This window comes from Pteropus alecto, unplaced genomic scaffold, assembly GCF_000325575.1.
Source record: "Pteropus alecto unplaced genomic scaffold, ASM32557v1 scaffold7, whole genome shotgun sequence".
Classification (NCBI taxonomy): Eukaryota; Metazoa; Chordata; class Mammalia; order Chiroptera; family Pteropodidae; genus Pteropus; species Pteropus alecto.
In genome coordinates this window covers 37,838,303-37,861,861 of record NW_006494614.1, presented here as the reverse complement: position 1 = coordinate 37,861,861, position 23,559 = coordinate 37,838,303, and the positions used below count along the sequence as shown (strand labels likewise).

Genomic DNA, 23,559 nt, shown 5'->3' with positions numbered 1-23,559 from the left:
TTTCCCTAACAGCCCTCTGTGGCTTCTGGCCCAGGATCCCACAGCTCATTTCTTCTACTGCCTCCAGGCAACTCTGCCTTCTCTTGGTCTGTGTTTGTCTGCTCCATTTTTGCTCTTTAATTTTCAGACTTTTTGTGTCATTTTGTTTTAATCGTCTCTTGCAAACAACACATGGTCAAACTTAAAAAAAAATCTGAGCATCTTTTCTTTGATTCAGGGAATTTAACTTACTCATATTTAATGTCATTTCTGACATAATGGTTACCTTATATAATAAGCATAATTGTGTGGTTGTGTAACATTATACATTATATAATCTTATTTTGCAAAGTATTATATGCTGTAATACAAAATGCATACATCTAAAATGTTTGAAAGGATATTTAACACATACTTATTGAGCACCTGCTACATGTGTCATGTCTCATTCTTCCAGGCACTGAGGTAATACCTAAAATATAAGCAGCGGCTATTCTAGGGTGACCAGATGGCAAATCATTTATTTTTCTTTTTGCTTATTTGCATTCCTTTTAGTGACCTAGTCTCATTTGTGTAATTTTTAAGTTAATTTTTAAATATCTAAACCAAAGCATAAATTTCCTAGTCAAAAAAAAGTGAGTCCTTAAAATATACACTACTTAAGTCAGAGTTTATGGTCCCAGGAAAGAACAACTGCAGATGGCAAACAGATATTAAAAAGTTGGCATCTTTGCCATACAGTATCATCCGGTGCAGAGGCTCATTCCTGCCTCTCAGCCAGGTGCTGCTGAGCCAGCCTGCCTAGAGGCCGCTTCCTGTTATTTTCAACTCACATAATTGATCCCATGAGTTCCTTGTATACTGCAGAGGAAGCAATAAAGCTCACACACACTGTTACATAGCTCTTTGGTCTTTTTCAATAGTTCTCAATCAACTCAGCTTTTTGTCATTCTTCCTATGAGATAGAGCATTTGAAGTAGGCCCTTTGAAACCCTTTTGCGCTATTGGTAGGATTACAAATTGGTGCAGCCACTATGGAAAATAGTATGGAGGGTCCTCAAAAATTAAAAATAAAACTACCGTATGACCCAGCAATCCCACAGGTGGGTATTTATCCGAAGAAATCCAAAATCTAATTTATGTTTATTGCAGCATTATTTATAATAGCCAAGATATGGAAAGTGTTCATCGACAATCCTCTCTCTCTCTCTCTCTCTCTCTCTCTCTCTCTCTCTCTCTGTCTGTCTCTGTGTCTCTCTCTCTCTCTCTCACACACACACACACACACACACACACACACACACACACACACTGGAATATTTCTTGGCCATAAAAAATGAAATCTTACTATTTACAACATGGGTGAAACTAGAGGGTACTATGTTAAGTGAAAATAAGTCAGACAGAGGAAGAAAAATACCATATGATTTCACTTATATGTGGAATTTAAAAAACAAAATAAACAAAACAGAAACAAACTCATAAATACAGAAAACAAACTGATGGTTGCTAGATGGGAGGGGGTTTGGGAAGCTAGGTGAAAAAGGTGAAGGGATTAAGAAGTACAAATTGACGGGGATGCCAGGCCCGGGGAGCGCTAGGCCCGGGGAGCGCCAGGCCCCAGGTGCACCAGGCCCTGGGTGCACAGCGCGCGCCTGTGGGAGGAGATGCCCCACCTTCAGAGATCCAGTTCTTAAAGGGAAAACGGCAACATCCATAGGTCAGGGATGGAAGGGGGGGAGGGAGGGCATGGAATTAAAGTGGGGGGAAAAAAAAGAAGTACAAATTGACAGTTATAAAATATTCATGGGGATGTAAAGTACAGCATAGAAAATATAGAGAATAATATAATAATTATGTATGGTGCCAGGTGGGTACTAGACTTATTGGGAGGTCACTTCAAAAATTATATAAATATCTATCCACTATGCTGTATGCCTGAAACTAATATAATGTTAAATGCCAACTGTAATTGAAAATTTTTTTAAATAACAAAAAATAATAATAAAGTGGGCCCTTCCAGCACAGGTGGATCATACCTCCATCGTTGAATTGGATACCCTGAAATGTCTTGCCAGTGACAGGGACGAGACATTGCCCAGAATCGACACCACCGAAGCCAGATTTCCAGCTGTGATTAATGGGTTTTGTTGAATGACAACTGAAAGATTTCGCACCAAGGAGGACACGGCTGCCTCGGTGGCATTGCCTGCGATCACAATGAAATTCTAGGAATAAAAATGGTTTAGTTCTTTAAAAACAATGAAATGCTTGTGTTTCTTCAAATTTAAATCACATTTCTTGACCACAAATCACTAACATTTGTATGGTGCTTTATAATATAGGATATTATATAACAATGAGAGTAACAGTGGCTGTTATCCAGTGCTTTCTGTATTCCAGAACTGTTACTCTGTGCTAAATGCTTTACCAAGGATTCGTTGATTTAATCTTTACACCGCCCTTTGAAGGAGGTTCCATGTTATTTTTATTTTGTAACTAAGGAAATAGACACTTGATGAGATTTATTAAAAGACATTTTCATATAAATTATCCTAATTATATAGAAACTGATGTTCAATGAGATTCAGTGACTTTCCAAACAGTATCCAGCTAGGAAGTGGTAAAGTAGGGTCTACTGGCACTACACCTTGTTATATCCACTATACTATGCTAAAAAATCCTTGTAGGATGGGAAGATAGAGGGACAGACATGAAGATTTGGCTATACTTTGTCACTGAATTTAGAGTTTTACTTCTTCCTTAAAACTCCCATCTGCTCTGGGCTAGCTTGAAAGGCAGCCAAGAAGGAATATTCCTTTCTGGTCAAAACAAGTCAACTTAGGAACCCAGATCTCAAGCATTTTCCTTTTTGCTATTCTCAGTTAACAATAGTGTTCTCTGCCTGGGGCACCTGGGATCTGCCTGCCCTCACCCTCATGCCTTCATATGGACATGGTCCATGTCCATAACCGAGGCAAAGAAGGCAAGGGTAAGAATAAACCCCAGAAGCCATCTGGTCCAATCTTCTTCCCAGTTTACAGATGAGGAAACGGAAGTCCAGAGAAGGAGAACTGAACATTCCACAGTCCTTTGACAAATACCGTTCTGAGGTTCTCTACTGTAATAGCAGAGTCTCTGGCTGGAACAGAAATTCTACTCAGTATGGAGATCTATTTGCAGAACAATGTCTGTGAACTATCTTAGAGTCCTTTCCTATGACTTGAGTTCTAATTCCTCACAATTTACTTCCATCTATCTGCCTTGTCTTATGTACTTGAACCTTCCAAAGAGAGCATTATGTGAAGGGAATCAATTGACCATATTTCTTGTTCAACATTATTGCTACCCAGTGAGACCTACTATTAGCCCCTTAGTCTTTCATATTCTAAACTATATAAGGAGTTTGGTAAACCAGATGACACTTAAGATCCATTGCAGTTATGTCATTCTATATGGTTCACCCCTAGCTGACCCACTCCTTGCCCTAGTTTCTGACATATGTACATTCTCCTTTTACTAAATCTATCACTTCTGATTCACACTTTCACCTGGACCTTTGATTCCCAGGCTCTTTGGACTTCTGAGGCCAGCGTAGTTGCAGTTCTACCATCTATCATATCATTGATTCTGCAGCACCTCTCCCACCAAAACCATCAAGTTTGACATTTTCTGACCTTCTCAGCTGTCACCTAGACTCTGCTACTCATGCCCATACTCCCTGGGTTTACCAGGGTCTCATGTCACCTTCATGTTCTTTGTACTTACCAATGAGACAGATTGATATATTTTACCCTCCACTTAGCCATGCTCATTGGAAAGTGCCCACTGTGAAACTCAAAACCAGAGCAAGTCTGCAAGGTAGAAATGCTTTACCTGCTGCAGTTCTTCCAGCTGAAAGAGCACACATGTTTCCCTGATGACCTGCCACCCAGAGGGCTGGCACCTGGCCGTGATGTTTCCAATGTAGCCGCTGCTACAGGGAAGAGTATACTCATCATTCTTAAATCCAAATCCAAAAACAATGTTGTTACACTGGACTGGAAAAGAGGAAAAAGAGAGGGAAAATGTCTCTGAATATCCTGCCATTCTGTATAAACCATAGAGTAGTGCTTAGAAATCATATTTTCAGAGACAATACCCAGGCAAAATTCAAGAGTAGGAGAAGTTTGTCTTTGATGCTCAGCTTCATCCTATCAGCATCTTTTTCTCCTTCCTGATGCCCTCCCCCCCCACTCCGAGGTTGGCCCTTTTCCCTGCAGGTGTCTGATCTGTGCCAACAATCTTGCTTTTAGTGGGCTATCAACTAGTAAGTATGAGGTGAAGTATTTTCACTCTTTAAGGGAATGCTAGAAAACCAGAAAATCTTCAAGCCACTATGGAACGAAGCAGTAATGATATGGTTAAAAGATGGGCAGTTGCCATTTAGGGATGACATAGCCTACTTTGTACCCCTTTGAAAGCTTCTCGCATCACAATCAGCTGCTAGTTGGCCCTTAATAATATAGTCTTACCATGACTGGGGCTTGAGAAAGAGCCTTGAATCAAAGATCCACAGAGCTGTGTTTTTTGTTTGTTTTCCCCATTGCTGTGTCCTAAGTACGGAGACACTTTAAAAGCTTAGTAAATATTCGTTAAGTGTTGTTGAAAGTAGCACAGATTTTTATAGGAGAGATTTAGGATCGAATGTAAAGAAGTAAAAGGGAAAAAATACCTGAAGAAAAGAAGTGGTGTGTGTGTGTGTGTGTGTGTGTGTTGTGTCTGTGTGTATTTGTGTGTCTGTGACCTGAAGAAAAGAAGTGGTGTGTGTGTGTGTGTGTATTTGTGTGTCTGTATGAGTATTAAAGACTTGCATATATACTTTCTTTTCTTGTTTTCCTTGGATTATGACTTAGAAATATTATCAGCCCTAGAGATATTTCAACATGTATACCAGTAAATCATTTCAATCACAGCCTACAGTGAAAATGGTCTTCCACAAAGTTCATAGTGGAGATCAGGTCACCAATTAGCAAAGATCTGAACTAGTCAGCTGAAATTGAGTTTCATCATAAACAGCTGCCTATTTCTGCTGAAAGTCAATCTTAGAATAATTCTGAAGCAGAAATAGCTCCAATGTACCTCCTGGAGACACAAATGAGCTACTAATTAAAGGATTCATTTAACCTAAGCAGAGAATGGGAATCCAGTATTACCTTTCCTGAATACTTTGAAAGAGTTGTCTTCTAGTAAAAACAGCTTGCGAAGGCCTGCTTTAGCCTTCTCAGCCACCTGTTCAATGGCTGACAGCAGCTCAGATGTGCTGCTGGAGCCAACAACTTCATACCCAGCAGTGATGCATCCATCTCTATGATGAAAGAAAAATGAGATTCATTTATTTAATCACTCAGGGACACCTCTGTGTGTGCATAGGAATAAATCAAACAGATTTAGTCCTTGCTTTCACGGAGCTTACATACTAGTGGAGAAAGCATCACAAATAAACATCATATATAAGTATTTATATAATTATATATATATATAGAGAGAGAGAGAGAACGAAAGAGAGAGTTAAGTGTCACAAGAGACAGATACAGAGATAAGAATAGCAGGTAGGTATGGGGCCCACTTTAAATAAGACTGGTCAGGGAAGGTTTCTTTGTGCAGAGGGTCTCAGCAGCTGAGGTCTGAATAATAAGAAGAAAAAGACAGTGATGCAAAGACCATTGGTCATTGGCATAGCATCCCAGCACATGTGAAGGGCCTGAGGCAGGAAAATGTCTATGAGTTTGACAAATTTAACAACTAGATGTCAGGTCAAGAATTGGGGTTGCTTCTCAATGCCTAAAGGTTTCAGTGTGGGTTTTAAGTATCCCAGGTGAAAATAAATTGAGTCGAAGAAAATCTATTTAAGTATAAAGACTGGCACTACTAAAGTTAAATGAGCAAGAGGGAGATGGGTAGGAGATGATATTAGAGAAGTAGCCCGGAACCAGATCACAGAGGGCTTTAGAGTATGAATTTTATTGTTTATTAAAAGGTTTTATTCTTTCTTAAAAGTCAGTGGAGTGATCGGTTTTATTGTTTAAGATGATCACTCTGGCTGCTGTGTAGAAAATAGACTGAAGGTAGGCAACCAGAGAAGGAGAAAAACTTTTAGTTAGAAAAGAGATGGTGGTGGCTTGAATGAGTCGAGTAGCAGTGCATGTGGGAAAAGTGGTCAGATTCAGGTTGTATTTGAAGACTGAGCCATAAGAATTGTTAATGGAGCAGGTTTCAGGTATGGGAGAAAGAAACCAGTTAAGAATAATAGCAAGGAATGGAAAAACAAGTTGTAGTATATTCATACAAGGGATTATTACTTGGCAATAAAAAGAAAGAACCAATGATACTCAGAAAAACAAGAGTGAATCTCAAAGATATTATGCTGACAGAAAGAAGCCAGACACACAAAGAGCTACACATTTGATGATTCCATTTACATGAAGTTCTAGAATAGTCAAAACTAACCTATGGTGATAGGAATAAGATCAGTGTTTATGTCTGGTATGGGGGTAAAGGTGGGCATGGAGATTGGCTGGCTGTAAAGGGGCACAAGGGAATTTTGGGGGTGATGGAAATGTTCTGTCTTGAAAGTGGCTTGTATAAGCATTTGTCAGAGTTTTTAAAACTGTACACTTAAACTTTGAGCATAGCACTATGTGTAAATTATACCTCAATAAAGAGTTAAAAGATGACTTCAAGGTTTGGGTCTGTACAGCTAGAAAAAATGATACTGCTGTAAATGAGATGGTTGAGACAGTGGGAAAGTAGATTTAAGGTTATGAGGAGGAGACCCTCATTTTGGGCACATTTCATTTGACATGCCTGCGAGATAATCAAGTGGAGACATTAATAGGCAGTTAGATATTTGGGTCTGAAGTTTAGGAGAGAGGCCAATCTTAAGTAATACATTTAGAAACCATAAGCAAAGAGATGCTGTTTGAAGACATGAAAGTGAGTAAAATTACATGTATTATTAACTTAATTCTGCACTAAATCCATGAGGTAAACACTGTATTATTCTGATTTTGTAGATAAGGGAGCTGAGTCCCAAAAAAAAGTTGGGTCAGAAAATTATTGTTTTTTAATTGATAGATTAGAATAATCTCTGATGCTCCAAAACTCAAATTCTTAATCACTACATTGAATTACCACTCATAATGTATAAATAAATCCAAATACCCTTTTATGTCTTTATGTCGATATAGCTCTTTTGTATTCTTTACAAAGTATTTTCCAACCTATTATTTAATTTAGTTTAATGAGGTCAAATCAGGTTCCACAAGTATTAACAGTACTGTTCGACAGATAAGTAAATTGAGAAAGTGAGAGAGTAAGATTTACTATAAATCATATATATAAAGAGTATAACCTACATAGTTATATTTTATTTGTGATTTTCTCTGCAAATTATTGGAGACAGCTTATAAGATATACACAATGGAATATGCATTAGAAATATAAATAGAAAATCAAGACCGCAGAAAAGAAAAGTATGAATATCGAATACAAAAATTATTGTGGCTGAGTTTCAATTTTGTATCTGAATTCAATGATAGCAAAGTCAAAAAAGAAAATGATTATATAGACGTTGATATAAGAAAAAAAGGTGAATTTTTAAAGAAAATTATACATGTGGGCCTTGATTATAAAGACATTATAAGGATATGAGATGACTAGAGGATAATGTCCAGGACAAAATATTTGTAGCGAATGCTGTTGAAAATTTTGTATAGCTGTTGTTCACGTTAACTGTGAAAAAATTATGTAAATCAAGTTCTCTGACCTCTAAGCCACTTCCTATATTAAGCTAACTATAAATAGTTGGTAATCAATGTACATGTGGCTAACTCACTAAATAACTTTTGGAATTAAAGTATAAACAAAAGGATAATTTACTAAATATCTCCATATTTGCTGTAGACAATGACTATGAGATTTTTAATTATGACACATACATGGTATCTACACAAAATGTAATATTTTACCCTCCCTTCTGGCTCCCAATTAAACAAACTCATACTCCACTGTGATTATCAAAGAAGAAAATCCTTTCCTCTACTCCCACCCCTTACCCTTCCCTGTATAGGACCTCCTGCTTCCTTCCAAGTTCTGCCCTACTACTGGGCATTTCCAATTCTAGCCTCTCTAGAGCTTCGGGAATACCATTCAATATTTAAGTTCCTAAACTCGTTTAAGTGAGAATAAAGGCTTTCCTCTAAAGACTTGAAAACATCACAGATTTCTGTCTAGTTTTACAAGAATTCTACTATAAAGACCAGTTCTGACCTATTTTCTCTCAAAGGTACTTGGCAACAGCACTAGGCATTCTGCAGGACTGGTGTGCAAATCTGGAGATGCCCTTCTAAGGGCATTGTGTTACTTACCGAAATTGAGTGACATGAACTGACTCAAAACCTTGAATTCTTCTGTACGCTTCTAAAAGCTTACAGAAACAAAAACAAAAACAAAAACAAAAAACCACAGGGTAATATGTTGATCTTTGCTCTTGCACCAAGATACATTTGAGCAAAAACTGGATGCAGACAATAAATAAACAGAAACACCGAACAAAGGAAAAAGACACAGGATAAGGTAGTTGCACATTATAGAAATATTATTGAAATGACAATTGAGAATGTACACACACACAACTTATTTTCGAGGTTGCTAATAAAGAATGAATAATCTACTGCTTGGAATAGAGCATAAATTCAGTGCCAGATAATATAATAAATTCACCCAAAGTCTATTTTCTCATTTCCAAAAATAAGCCATTATTTTTTATAGATATTTGAACTGAATCTGTCTGTAAAATATTTGTGCATGTCTTCAGTTAGAACCACACCTGAACCATCATCCTAGGCGGTGGCACACTGATCGAGTTTTATGTGACTTCATTACGAAGTCCAGAATTTTGCTCAGTAACACTCTTTAGCCTCTAACAAGAGAGGTTTCTTTATGGAACCAATTCCAGATGCTGATAATTGAGCTTAGATCATGAAAATTTCTTTTGGCAAATAAAAAACAGAAAATAATCAAGAAGCCTTAGCATAACATTACCCAAATAAGCGAGCAAAACTGAATACAAAAGAAACGAGGATTCAACTGCTAAACTCTCCTAGGAAGAAAATGTTCAAAGTACGTCAGTTGTGGGCAGAGTGATTAACTACTATGTAATAACCACTGAAAATGAATAATTCCGAATATGTGTTAAATAACCATGTTGAATTAAAAACAACTTCTATTTAGCCAACAATTTCTTATATAATAAGGAAAAGTTGCTTACCTGAATTTCAATTCCAGTGGTATATTTGGAGTATATAGCAGAAGATGAGTTCAAAAGGTCTTTTGTAAATCTTTCATTAATTTTGAAAGTGCCCCAAACTTCTATGGAAAATAAGAGAACACTTATAAATACAAAAATTACTCACTTGATTTTATTATAGCATAAAATTACAGAAGTATAATTTGGAGCCCACACATTCGATAGCAGTATTTCAATTTATCTTTATAATGAATGTTCATCTAAAATAATATAAAAAGCATACAACCAGAATTTTCAATTGTGGTTTTCAAACACAAAAGGAAAGTGCTGGTAATTAAGACATCTGTATAAGTGGGTAAATGCCTGGCCACTCATATGTGGTTTTAAAAGGTAGTCACTTAATACTGAAATATGTTCCCAACTAGGCATTGATCTTAAACATTGTCCCCATTAAAATTTTTTCAAAACAAAAAAATTACTACTTGCTAACTCCAACATAATCTTTTGCTTACCCATCTTTGATGTTTTTCTATGCTGTGACAAGTGATTCCCAATCTCCATATGGACAAATCCTATTTATCCATCATTTAGGGCCTAATCAAATGAGCTTCCTCTCCAAGGCCTTCCCCGATCCCCAGATATAGAGTCTTTGCCTCCTGTAAATTCCTGCAGTACTTAATCCATATTTCCCTTAAAGCCTCTTGTACCTAAACGTCTATCTGTGAACACATTATGTATGTATGTCTTCGCTCTACTTTCGGAAGCCTCTTATGAATGAAATCCCTGTTGGATGCATCCCTGTATTTTTGAAAGATGATCAGACACAGACGGCCTTTCAAAAAGGTAGACTTTCATCAACACTGTTGAAGAAATTACATTGTCCTCTTTCCTGTATTAACATCCTCACCTCCCCACATAGCCTACTAACTCATTGATAGCAAAAGAAATGCTTCATTGTAACCTCCCAGAATTTGTCCCAGATCTGGGTATAAAGATGATGCTTAATAAATGCATGTTGCCTTAACCCAAATTGTTGTGGTCCTAGGAAGGCAAGCCAAAGATACTCAGGAAAGCTAGGCTATTTCAGATCCTCCCTCGCTCTTTGCTCAGCTCTACCAAAATCCAGAGCTTGAGGCCCTGGAACCCATATCATTTCTCTCACATCATCATCCACTGAACATAAACCTAAGTCAACAGTAGTTCCCTCAACTTCCGCCAGTTTCCTATCCTAGGCTTTCAGATTTTGATCTGTTTTGGTATTGCATCAATACACATATTCATTGGCAACTTAGGGCATTACTTTTAATATAATCACTATGTATTCCTCCTTGCTTTAATACCTCTAGACTTCTCTTTTCTGGAAATCGATGTTGGCAAAGGAGGTGAAAAGAAGATGAGAAGAAAAGTTGTATTTACTCAAGCAGTTCTACTTGAGATATCAGTGAATCTTCTTTCTAAATTGCAAAAGAAATATAGGATTGCTGAGCTGAGCTGGATGCGCCTCAAGGTTGAAGTGGTGCCCAAACATCAACTTGCACCTCTGAATTTTCTGTACTTGCGAAGCTCTCATTGTGTTTAGCCGAGCATACAGGGGTTTGTCATTACTGCCCTTCAATCTCTCTGCAAACACTAGCTCTGCCCAAGGAGGCATAAAGAAACACATGGGCAAAGAGCTAGAGTCCTCTCTCTGTCACATGCTAGGGTGGCAGGGGCCCCAACCTAGAGCTCCCCTCCTCGTATCCTTGTGTGCTTACTTGTTCTCTCACAGAAATTGACACTCTGGGTGAGGTTGTTGAGATAACAGTCACAGCTCTGGAGTGATCCAGCCGTGCGAAGGTAGCATTTCCGGGGATCAAGGCATGAGGGAGGAAACCAGGTATAGCCATCTTCACAGGCACACCGTAGAACCCCATTCTCATTGCCACAGTCTGTATGAAAAACAGAGCTTGATCTTATGGGGTCCGGTTAATAAATTGACTACTGCTGAGTTCTAAGTTCTGATTCTTGGCTTTGACCTAGAATCTGAACCAAGTATTTCTTACCGAAAGCTAAAGGGATAAAACCCTGATGCTGCTGCTACCACTGGACTGGGCACCACACTTTGAAAACCCTTGCTTTAGACAAATCATTTTTCTTTGAATCCTGCCATTGTGGTCATTAGTGCTGTTGGCCAAATATTTCTTGCTCTCTTCCAGGATTGCATATCCTGGCCCCCTGAGGTTGGGTGGGGTCATGAAACCAGGTCTGATCAATAAGTTATGAACAGAATTAGTATATGTTACTTCCAAGTTACATAATTCAACTACCCATGTCAAACTTTCCAGTGCTCCATTTTTGGGGGGTGGGGGGGAGCGGGGCACTCAGGATGGGTACATTCATTAGACAGTGTCTGCCTCATCAGCCTTGGATTCCAAATGACCACCACAAACTCAGCCCCTCTGCAACCTGCAATGGACATGTAGCATGAAGAAGAAATAAAACATTTATTCTTTTAAATACACCCACCTCTCCCATTTCCACTCCCAGTCCTCAGAGAGCTGACTTACATGTGGTCGCCTTTGCTCTGATAATCTTTATTGGCCCATGTAACCGTGATGATAGAAGCTTCAAAAGCTTGTGAAAATTCAAGTCTCTTTTCTCCTTGGAATCTCTATAGGCCACCTGAAGCAGCAGCTCATATTCCTGCACTGGGCCTAAAGAGAGGAAGACAGTCAGAGACTCCTTTCTCAGTCTTGGAGAGAACTACTGCCAAAGAAGTGGCTGGCAAGCAATTATCAGATTCAGCCTGGGGGTCATGGCCTTCATGACACAGCTTGTCATTGACTTTTGCTCATCCAGACATTGACTAAAAATGAGCATCCAGGGCAAACACATGTGGGCAGTCTCACATTGCCTGATATACATCCATCCTCTCGCTTTTGTCAGGCCAGTGCTCCCCCCACACTTGCATCACCCTCCTGATTTTACACACTTCCTCAGGACACATCCAGAGTCAAGTTTCAGGTGTCAAGGCTAGAGGGAGAAGAGGAGAGAAAATCTTAGTCACTTTTCATTTCTCCTCCTCCTGCTTTGGTCTCCTCGAAGTATCTTCTATATAAAATCCTCAATCTCACACTTTCCTTTCTAAAGAGCCCTTTCTTTTCCTGTAAAAATGTTGCCTTAAGTAACTGAGTATTTACATCAAATGCAAAATTAAAACAAATGAAACCTACATGAGCCCTTACACACCCTCATCTCTGCCTTATCATTTCTTTTTTGGGGGGTCTTTTTATTTAAAAAAAATTTATTACAGCTGACATTTAATATTATATTAGTTTCATATGTACAGCATAGTAGTTTAACATTTCTATAACTTACATAGTGACCACCCCCAAAAAGTCTTACATCCACCTGATGCCATATATAGTTATTACAATATTATTGACTATATTCCCTAAGCTGTACTTTACATCCCCATGACCATTTTGTAACTGCCAATTTGTATTTCTTAATTCCTTCCCTTTTTTCACTCTCCCCCCAGCCCCCCTTCTACCTGGCAACCATTAGTTTTTTCTCTATATCTATGAGTTTGTTTTTGTTTTGTTTGTTCATTTATTTTGTTTTTTAGATTCCCCATATAAGTGAAATCATATGGTATTTGTATTTCTCTGTCCAATTTATTTCACTTAGCATAATACCCTCTAGGATCACCTTATCATTTCTGAGCAGCACATTTGTTTCCACAAAGAGACACCATTAAGTGTTTTTGGCTGGGAGAGAAGATACGTCTTATGAGTCTTTTCCCATCCAGAATTCACTTAGGCACATTCACATGAGACTTAGTGTGAAATTCCATGGGATTTCAAGATCCTCCAAAGCTCATCTGTGAACCCCAGATTGAGAATGTGAAGGATCTTTGAGAAAAAAAGGGCAAAAGGTGGACATCCTTTTTTCCTGGGTCTCACTTTGTTGTCATTGGCAATAAAATCCCTTAGAAATCTCATATATTTCTCAGAACACCACTGAGCTTTCTGCAGGGAGAGATGACATGGAGAGCTTCTATGAGACTGGTTGGAGGGCTAGGTAGAAGGGAGCTTGCAGGGCTAGGTAGAAGGGAGACTTATAGAAAAGAAAAGCATCTGGATCAATCCCTAGGCTTCTCAGAAGGCAATCAGGAGGATAACAGGAAGCTAGCAGAGGCTAAGACATGTCCCAGGACATTTACGAGAAACCCCTGTCTGCCATAGCTCCCGCCATCTCACACCGCAGAACCCAGCTCCATCACTTACTCTTTCCATCTCCTTGTAGACTAGAGCCCCTGCCCCAGGACTTGGGTGTCACCCCAAGTGGTGGGAGCTAACAGGATTCCACTCCCACTGCCCAAACAGATAAGAAATGGAAAATGGAAAAAAGTTTACCCTGGCCACACTGTCAAGGGATGCTGTCACTGGTTCTGAAGCCAAACTGACTGGGTTTGAATCATGCTTCCTGTCCTCTAACTCTGTACCTTAATTTTGCTACCTATGAAACAAAGATGCCCATCGTACCTAACTCAGGGGTCAATGTGAGGATTTTAATTTATCTAATATACTTAAAATAGTACCAGGCACATAGTAAGAGCTCAATAAATATTAGCTTTATCTTTATATTATTTTATTTAATCCTCACAAATGTTTTGCTAGTAAGAATTACTGTTAGTCTTATTATTTTACAGATTTTGGGTGTTAACAATGTGCCAAAGATCATGTAACCGACCAGAAGTACTGTTGGGGTTTGAACCCCATTCTGTTGGCACCGATATTTGCTGTATCACACTATCTAACAGTCTCACCTGCATGCTTTTTCTTATTCACAATGAGTTCTCTTTTTGTTCTGAGGCCATTATTTCTCTGTTAAAAAGAAAAAAAAAAAAAAAAGGATAATTCAGGCAAAGTTTTGTAATGTTGTACTTCATAAGGCTTTTTTGAGTTTCTCAGACAAACTGAAATCATGGATCTAAAATCCAAGCCAGGGATGATGAGAAAGTAGCAAGAGAAGGCCTCACTGAGGCAACTTTTGCACACAAACCTGAAGGAGATGGGGAAGCGAAGATCCCTGGAGAAAGAACTTTCCAGGCAGAGAGAACAGCACATGCAGAGGTCCTGGAATCAGAATATACCTAGCATATGAAGGCAGTGAGAGGAGGCCAGAGTAGCTGAGTGGAATGGGTGAGGGGAGAGGGGCAGGAAGTGCGGTCGGAGAGCATCTCCGGGAGGCACGCTGTGTAGATCTTTATAAGCTATAGCAAGGGCTTAGCTTTTACTTGAGTGAGATGGGAACCCACTGGAGAGTTCTGAACAGAGAAATGACGTGCTCTACTTTATTTTTTAGAAGGCTCAATGCTGCAGCTATACAGGGAATTGATAAGCACAGAAGCAATGAGAGCATTTTAGGAGTTATTGAAATTGTACCAGTGAGAGACAACGAAAGTGTGGATCAAAGTAGTAGCCATGGAGGTGGTGAGAAGTGTTTGAGTTCTGGATATATTTTAAAGATAAAGCCAAAACAAACAAAAATAAAGAGCCAATGGTTTAGATATGGATTATGAGAAAAATCAAGCATAAAAATAAGTTTAGTGCCTATGCAGCTAGAGAGATGGTGATACCACTTGTCGAGACAGGAAAGGAAGAACAGCTGTGGTGAAGAAGAAAAAATTGAGTTTCATGTGGGACATATTAAATTGAGGGGTTTATTGGGAAAGTAGATAGTAGATATGTGAGTGTGGAGTCAAGGGAGTGGTCTGAGAGAGATATAAGTTTGAGAGTTTTGGGAGTCATCAGCGGGTAGAGAACATTAAAACCATGATCCCAGATAAAAGCATCAAGAGGATATATACAGGGAAGAGGGAGTTCAAGGATTACTAAAGCCAATCTATATGCTTTTCCTTCATGAAAGGGGTCATTGGAGTGAATGTATTGAACTAGAAGAGATCTCCAAGACAGTTTAGTCCAAGATCCTTATTTTGCAATTAGGTCATCTAAGCTGCAAGAGAGAAGTGACCTATCCAAGGCCACAGAGCTAATGATGGTAATGTTGAGACAAGAACCCAAGATTTCTGATTCTAAGTCTATTACATTAGCTTCAGTTGCCTAGAAAGTGATGGGTTCTAAAAATGCCAGAAGGAGAAAGAAGAGGCGGTAGAGAGGAAAAACAGGACACACGCCAACTCACCCCCAGGAAACCATCACGGCCCTCTGTGATCATGAAGAAAGAGATGAGCCAGAACACTGAAACTCTCATTTTCAGCAGGTCCCTCTTCTTTCCCTGGACTGAACATAAACAGCTGGGTTCATAGTCTGTGACTAGACAAGTCATGTACCATATGAGGCTGAGGCACAAAAACAAGTAACTTAAGCCCCAATTTTTTAATGCACAGAATGGTAGGGCTCGACCGAGTTGATCTGAAGCCCTGAGTGTTTGGTTGTTTTTCTACTTCATGTACCTAGCCTGAGATACTTTACTTCTATCCCCATTGCAAAAGGAATAAATTTCTGTCTTTACAAACTTACTAGAAAATTCCCTGAGAACTCTCTTCTGGGTGGTCAAATTTGACTAAACACAGGTTATTTAAAAATCATGACTTGATTAACTTTGCAGCTAGGTGCAATTTAACATCTAGCCTTTTATATTTCACTGAGGTTTCCTTTTCATCTCAATTAAAAACCAAGCATTAAAATAATGAAGGACCAAAACTAAATAAATAACCAAGGCCCCTTAGAACCATTAACGTAAGGATAGAATCTGTTTAAGCATAAAAATAATAACTAATCTAGCTAATTTCCTTCTTTATAGTTGTAATTAGCAATAAACCGTCCTCAAGATTACGGTTATCTCAGGATTATTCAAGCAAAACTTGGCATATAGTCATGATCAAAAAATTAATCACTTATACCCAGGTTATTTCATGTCAATAAAAAATTCACAGTAAGTTAGAATGGTTGCCTCCAATATAGCAGGCACTAGGCACATATGGCAATCTAAATTGCAATTTTAATTATAATAAAGTAAAATGAAAAATTCCATTTTTAAGTCACACCAGCCACATTTCAAGTGCTCAATAGCCACATGTGGCTAGTGGATACCAAGTTAGGCAGTGTAGACACAAAACTCTTCCATCATTGCCAAAAGTTTTATTAGGCATGGAATATTATTCAGCCTTAAAAAAAAAATCTTGTTATAAGCTACAACACAGATCAGCCTCGAGGACATTATGTTAAATAAAATAAGCCAATCACAAAAGGAAAAATACTGTATAATTCCACTCGTATGGAATACCTAAAGAAGTCGAACTCATAGAAGCAGGAAGTAGAATGTTGGTTGCCAGGGGCCTGGGGAAGAGGTAATGGGGAGTATCATTCAATGGGTGTGAGTTTCGGTTTTGCCAGATGAAAAAGATCTAGAAATCTGTTGCACAACAATGTGAATATACTTAACATTACTGAACTCGAACACTTAAAAAATGGGTAAGAAGGTACATTTTATGTTATGTGGTTGTTTTTTACCACAATTTAAATAACAATAGTCTTATTGGTTGGCATTGACATGAAGAAATACTTCCCCATGGCCTCTCAATATTTCTTTCATATCTCCACAGGAAAAGATGGAAAACTGTGATATCAAACTCAATGACCCAGCATCAGAATAAGTGCCCTTGATTAGCGGTACAGAAAACACAGGGTTGGGCCTTCCCTTCCAGCCTTTACCTTGTTTCCCGGGTCTGCTTTAAACTTCATACAAATCCTGCCATCCCCGACAGCACTGCCCAACACCTTGCTCTCTTATCTACCAGAAAAGAAAAAAAGGCATTAGAGACAAGGTAATGACTACCACAGACATGGCTTACATGTCAGCGGACACAATTTCTGGGACTTTCTAGGGAAGTATGGCAAATAGGCAATGGGACACATACCACTTTTGTGTTTACCTTCTCCCTTAGCAGAAAGGTCTTCTCATGCCCTCACCTTCCTGCTTGCCAAGACTGCTCCTAAATCTATTGCTTTAACACTCTTTGGGCAGCTGCCTGTGCTCCAGATCTCATTTTTCTAGACATTGATCCCCAAACTTATCTGCTCTGAGTCCTATTCCCTCTGGCCTGTGCTTTCTGCTTTCCAAAAGTGAGTAATACTTGTCTCTAGAGCAGAAGTATTTTTCAAATATTTTCGACCAGGTCCCATAGAAAGAAATATATATTTACACACACATATAATAAAACATAGGTATATATGTATGTATATATATACATATATACACATAATAAAATGTGTATATATGTATGTGTATATATACACATAATAAAATGTGTATATATGTATATTTACACACAAATAAAATATATATATATATATAAAAAAATAACTGAACAGCTTGTTAAACAGAATTTAATTCTTTCTCTGAGACATGCCCTTGTATATTTTCTCTTTCTTTCTTTTTCTCTTATTTCTTTTTTTTTGGTAAATTATCATATCCAACTAAATTGATTTCCTGATACCTTCTTGGAGTACAGCCGCATTACAGAGTAACCTTGAGCTCTTTCCAGACCCTTTCCCACTTTTTCTGCTCTTCCAGGGTAATTTTTTTAATGTGAATTCCCGGGTGCTGTTTGGGCCATGGTCTGCAGAGCTGGAGCTTTCAAAGAGAATGACAGTCTCGGTGCATGTAGGTATTATCTGTCCTCTCTTGTGCCAGGGCTTGTTTCCAAATTGGAGACCTATTTCTTGATGTAACTCTTTGTGTCAGTGTCTTCAGCCTTCTGTCTGTTGCACTCTTACACACAAATAAAATATATATATATATATAACTCTCTGTCTCTGTCTGTCTGTCTGTCTGTCTGTCTGTCTGTCTCTCTCTCTCTCTCTCTCTCTCTCTCTCTCACTCGCTTTTGCTCTCTCTCCCCATCTCTGAAAAAAATCTTTCTTCCATGTGGAGTCAGGCCTGGGGCTGCAAACCCAATTCAGAAAGGCTTGGGTGACAGCTCTGGGCATTGTAAGAAAACTCTCTCTCATACTTTGAGTTTCTTATTCCCTCTTCCTCCTATTCTGGAGGGTATATTCTGGGCTGTCTCCTTCGACTGGCTAGAAATGGTAAACTTTAACTACAATCAGGGTTTCAGATCAGCAATTCCCAGTCACTGCCTATCATGAATATCTGGACTGTAAAAACAGAGGGCAGAAGGAGGAGAGAAAAGGGGGAGGAGAAGAAAAGAAGACATTTAGGAGCTCATTAGAAAATATAGGTGTCCCCATCCCACACTAAACTTACTAAATCTTAGACAGGTCAGGCCCAGCCATGTGCGTTATTAAAGCTACCCAAGTGATGCTGATCTCCAGGTAGCTTTGAAAGTTGTTATTCTAGACTGGTTCTAGGATAGAAAAAAAAATAAGAGTTCTGCATCTAAGTAAATCCTGCGATTTGAATTCTCCTTTGGGGTTTGGGACCCAAGCTCAAACTAAGCAAAACTTTTTTTTCGCTTCCTTGACGTGAAGGGATACAGCTCCTTCAGGGATAGGGTGGGAAGATGGATTTTCAGATAAATAACATATTTTTTTAGTGTGACACTATTCATTGTCTAGAAGTATTTGTCATTTTTCTGACATTCATATAAAGTACCCGGAACAACACCTGAAAGATGGTAAGCCTCAATTATTATTAGCTAGTAATATTAGCATTACTAGCATTTTAATCTCACCACCAGTTTGTATAGTTCCTTGTTAGATTGTATCAGAATTTGACTTCAACTGTGAGTCAAATTAACTTATCAAATAAAAGCTGCTTCTGGGTTGATGCAAACCCCATGGTATTTTCAGCACTTCCCTTTCAAGCTGAAAGAGTCCTGATTATTAAAAAATTTCTCAAAATCTGTGTGTCCTGGCCACAGATAAGGAGCCATCATTGTCATCAGAGTATGCATGTTTACATCACACCTCGCTCTAAGCCAGCTGGGGGCCAGCAATGCTTGACGTACAGCTATATTGGCCTCCGGCTTCCGTGGGAAGGTTTGGCTGCAAGTGAGGACCCCCTCACTTCCTTGAATTCATTCAAATGATTCATTCCTGATAATCCCTGCCCTTCAATTTACAGAGAACAATCATTAGAATTTGCTATTAAGCCTCTGGAGACAGCTGTCCATTGTCTCCTCATTCTTCCAGTTATGTATTTATGGACTCCAAACATCACTTATTTATGTCAACAGCAGTCTCCTTATCAACAGTGGTGCTTACTTGGAACTGCTCATACCTCTACTTTCCAGCATTTTTAACAATAATCTAATCTTAGGCACAGTTGAATTCTTGGGTAGGTTCTTTGGCATCAATATTTATGGGATTATGTTTCCTCCTCTATAAATAGAATAAGTTCCAATACAGTGTCTCTCTACTCTCTGTCCTGGACTCACATGTGCATACATGCTTAACACACACACACACACACACACACACACACACACGGAAAGAGCAGATCTCTAGCTAGAATCTGAAAGAAATCATGACTCAAATAAAACTGTTTTACAGGCAGAGGACCTATAAAACCTTGGTTTTATTTTATCTCTTATTTTATAAGTTTTTGATAACATTTGCATTGGGATCTGTCTTTGTATAGAAATCCTTGGGCCATTTGCCTTCAAGAGTTTCTTTGTGTTCCTTTAAGTGGGCAGATATAGTAAAAAAAAAAAGCAGGTGGCAAGATAGGTGGAGAATAGAAAAGATAACCAATTTTATGTCTGAAAAAAATTTTGGAAGTTTGGTAAATTTTATGAGCCAGACAAACTTCTTCTGGAAGGAATATAATTTAAACTATTTAAAATCTCAGTGAGTATCTGCATAAATAATTGTGCATACAAAAATTTTAAATACATATTTTATATTTTAGCATGTTTTTAGCATGTTTATAGTGCATAAACATAGTGGAGAGAGAGCAAAATTAATTAATAGACCCTAACTCCAAGTTTGTCCCTTATGTGCTAGAACTTGTGAAAGTTAAAAAAAAAAACAAAACTCACTGGACTCAGTTTCCTTCCCTATAAAAAAAGGTGAACTCAGATCAATTCACGTTCAGATTCTATTATTATCTGCCCATCTCAGTTTTATTCAGCTTTACTACTGTTTTCTCCTCAAATTGGTTTTTATAATTCTTGAACATCTTTTTAGATAAGCTGAAACCCTACTAAGAATTAAGTTCTTGGGTTGAGAATAGAGGTATGACTTTTAAAAACTCTAGAATTATAAGGCTAGAAGAGACCAAAGGAATTACTTAGCTCAGTCACACTTTACCAATTTGCTAAACTTCAATTTGTTCAACCACTGTATGTTGACAGCCTTCAATTTCCAAGGCAGTATGGGGGCCACTGGCTGTTCATAACACAGTCATGTGGGGTGTCCATGCATTGTAGCTCCACCCATTAAGGGAAACCCCAAAAGCAGTGATCCAGATCTACTTTTGAAAATAACTGCTGAGTTGTTGGAGTCTCTTTGTTCCAGTGTCCCTATTTAAACTCTCTGATGTTCCACTGAATGGATCTCCCTTCAGTGTCCAGTTTGTGACCCTACCTCCTCATCTGATATTTTCAGATCCAAAAATTGAAATACATTTTTTTACAAGTCTATGTGTCCTTTGCTACTCATTGGAACTTCAGCTCGAGAGCGTTTCTTCTGTTGCTGGTGCTGGCAGACTAGCACAGATGTGTGTTTCCCCCTAACAAGGATTTGGGTTTTTTAATCTCTTTAGCCTGTGCTTTGTATCTTAGAAGAGACACAGGGTGATTTTTTTTGTTCTTAGCTCATCTCTCAGTACTTTTTCTGGTGTCCTAGTAGAGTTAGTTACCCACAGACAACAAGTCTAGCTCAATTCCTTTGTAAAAACCCTAACTGCCAGCCTCATGGGTTGGCTCTACTCTAATCCCTTGGAACTGAAGATTTTCTCTTGTCTCTCATGGTTCAGTAGAGCAGAAGTTACCATCCAGCCCTAAAGGATAATTAATGGCATTCCAGCCAAGCCTTCAGCTTAGCAGTGGAGACCCAGCCTTCCTGCAGTCCCCAGGTCAAGCTTATTTCTCATCTTCCCCACTCTACTTTCCTTACTTAGAGTGAGTAAAGCCAAGAGAATTTGAGCTTCCTCTTCAATTGTTTGCTTGAAAAAGTACCTAAACAGAAACTTAAGAGAGGTGATAGTTACATAATAAGAAAAAAGAATAATTCTTTCTAATTTACAAAATGCTTTTATATGTATGGATTCTATTATTTTGGCAATCTTATCAATTAAGTGGGAATTATTTCCTTCTCATACTTGCAGAAAATGAGAAAGATAAACTTCAATTCTATTTTCCCAAATTCCTCTCCCAAAAGAATCTAATATTTCTCTTGGACTATGGGTCAGTTCATTTGCTGCTTGAGAGATGATTTTAATAAAGTCATGATTGTTAATTTGATTTCCATCTAAATTTCTTACAAATAAGCTCTCTGTTAAGGAAAAGGAAGAATATATATTTCAAAGCTATCCTAACAAATTTGAATTTTGTTACTCAGTTGTCTAAGGATAAAAACACAATTCATCAGGCCTACTGGAAAAAACCTACAGAACAGGCTTTGTGGGGTCTTTTTATGTGAATGGTCAGGCTGAAGATGTTTCAGACTATTCTTGGGTGATCTGTTTTCAGTAAGAATAAAACAAATATCTGACTTTTCATTCAACACTTATACTGGTAAACCTTAATTGTTTCAAATCTACTCTCTCCCAAAAAACATTCTTTAAGTTTTCTTATGCATGTTAATGTATTTTTATCATAGTTTCCTAATCAGTAAAAGCAAGTTCTTCAATCATAGTTTCCAAATGATTCGTCTGTGAAATGAAACCAATTGCCTGGTGTTCCACCAATCCTGCAAATGTCATGTTAATCCATACTTAAAATCCTTCCAGGTTCCATACTATGTACAAATGAAGAGCAAATGGGTTATAATGGCAAATTCATCTTTTGGACTCCTACAATCTTATCTCACATGTTCCTTCTTTCAAGCTTCTTGTGTACCCTTAATTCTAGGCAAACTGGGATTTTTCTAGGCTAGGCTGAAAGTCCTGCTTCAAAAGATTTATACATTTTGAGATTTGATAGGCATGACCAAATTGCTCTAACTTGTACCTATTTACACTCCCTCAAAAGGTATAGAAATGCCTGTTTTAACACATTGTCCCCAACATCTTTTTAATGTTTACCAAACTGATAGGCAAATTTTTTTCTAATTGCTTTAATTTAAATATCTCTGATTATTAGTAAGATTAAGCATTTTCCAGATATTTCGTGACCATCTGTATTTTTCCTGGCTTGACTATTTAAGTCATTGTTTTAAATTTTTCTATTAGAATGTTCATTTTTTTCTTAAGAGCTCTTCGTATAGTATGGATAGTAGCTCTTTGTCACTTGTGTTATAAATATTTCCTCATCATTTGTCTTTAGTCTTTTAGGTTTTTACGTTGTCTTGTTCTGCATAAAAGTTTAAAATATTCATGAAATCACATGTCAGTTTTTCTATATGATCTTAAACTTGGGGTCAGGCCAAGAATTTTTATTTTGCAAAAAGATTGTAAAAATATTGTCCTATATTTTCTTCTAACAGTTATTTAAGGTTTTTTTTTAATACATTTAATTTTTAATTCTTCTGGAGTTATTTCAGGTTTTGAAAAAAGGATTAACTTTCATTTTCCCCCAAATGAATAACCAGTTATCCCAACTACCTTTCCTGGCTAAACCATTCATTATCAAGACCACCATGATAACTTTTTATTAATTTTATAGACCACTTTGTAATAAAATAAAATTCTGACTTAAGTATTTTTTAAAATTCTACTGCATCTGTGTCATTTCTTTTACCAGTTACTTGTCTAACTTGTATCTTGGTCAATAACATAGAAGAGTGTTTTATGTATAAGAATTATATCATTAATTTTCTTGCTAGAAATAATTAGCCTAATTCTCTGAGAGATTAAGTGTTGGGAAGTCTTCAAGCAAAATTTGGCTTAAGTATAAACACAAGTGTGAAAGGTTTTCATGGAAAATATAATCTGTTTAATACAAAATCCCTTTATCCAAAACTTTGCAGGTGTGTATCTGTTCTGTTGTGACAAGCTGTCCTAATACCACAGATTTACAGTAAATGCTTACTTATCCCTAAACAATACAGGAACTCAGATTTTTAACATTTTATCTCATGAGAAAGAAGCAAATAATAAAGAAATTATCTTATAATTTTTAATGTCTTTATGTTAAAAGGCTGTATTTAACCCCCCAC

At 37.8% G+C, this 23,559-nt stretch overlaps 1 protein-coding gene across 1 annotated transcript in view; it reads right to left on the bottom strand.

Moving 5' to 3' along the window:
* The window catches only part of ADGRF1 (adhesion G protein-coupled receptor F1), a 35,785-nt gene that overhangs the window by 10,319 nt on the left and 1,907 nt on the right, over positions 1-23,559 (bottom strand). The window contains exons 2-11 of the mRNA XM_006926827.3: positions 16,990-17,068; positions 15,458-15,555; positions 14,079-14,136; positions 11,815-11,961; positions 11,023-11,196; positions 9,290-9,390; positions 8,388-8,446; positions 5,175-5,326; positions 3,856-4,019; positions 2,019-2,207 (exon numbers count right to left, since the gene is read on the bottom strand). Of these exons, the coding sequence (XP_006926889.1) occupies positions 2,019-2,207; positions 3,856-4,019; positions 5,175-5,326; positions 8,388-8,446; positions 9,290-9,390; positions 11,023-11,196; positions 11,815-11,961; positions 14,079-14,136; positions 15,458-15,526 (1,113 nt within the window). The 5' untranslated portion in view covers positions 15,527-15,555; positions 16,990-17,068. The remainder of the gene's footprint in view (positions 1-2,018; positions 2,208-3,855; positions 4,020-5,174; positions 5,327-8,387; positions 8,447-9,289; positions 9,391-11,022; positions 11,197-11,814; positions 11,962-14,078; positions 14,137-15,457; positions 15,556-16,989; positions 17,069-23,559) is intronic.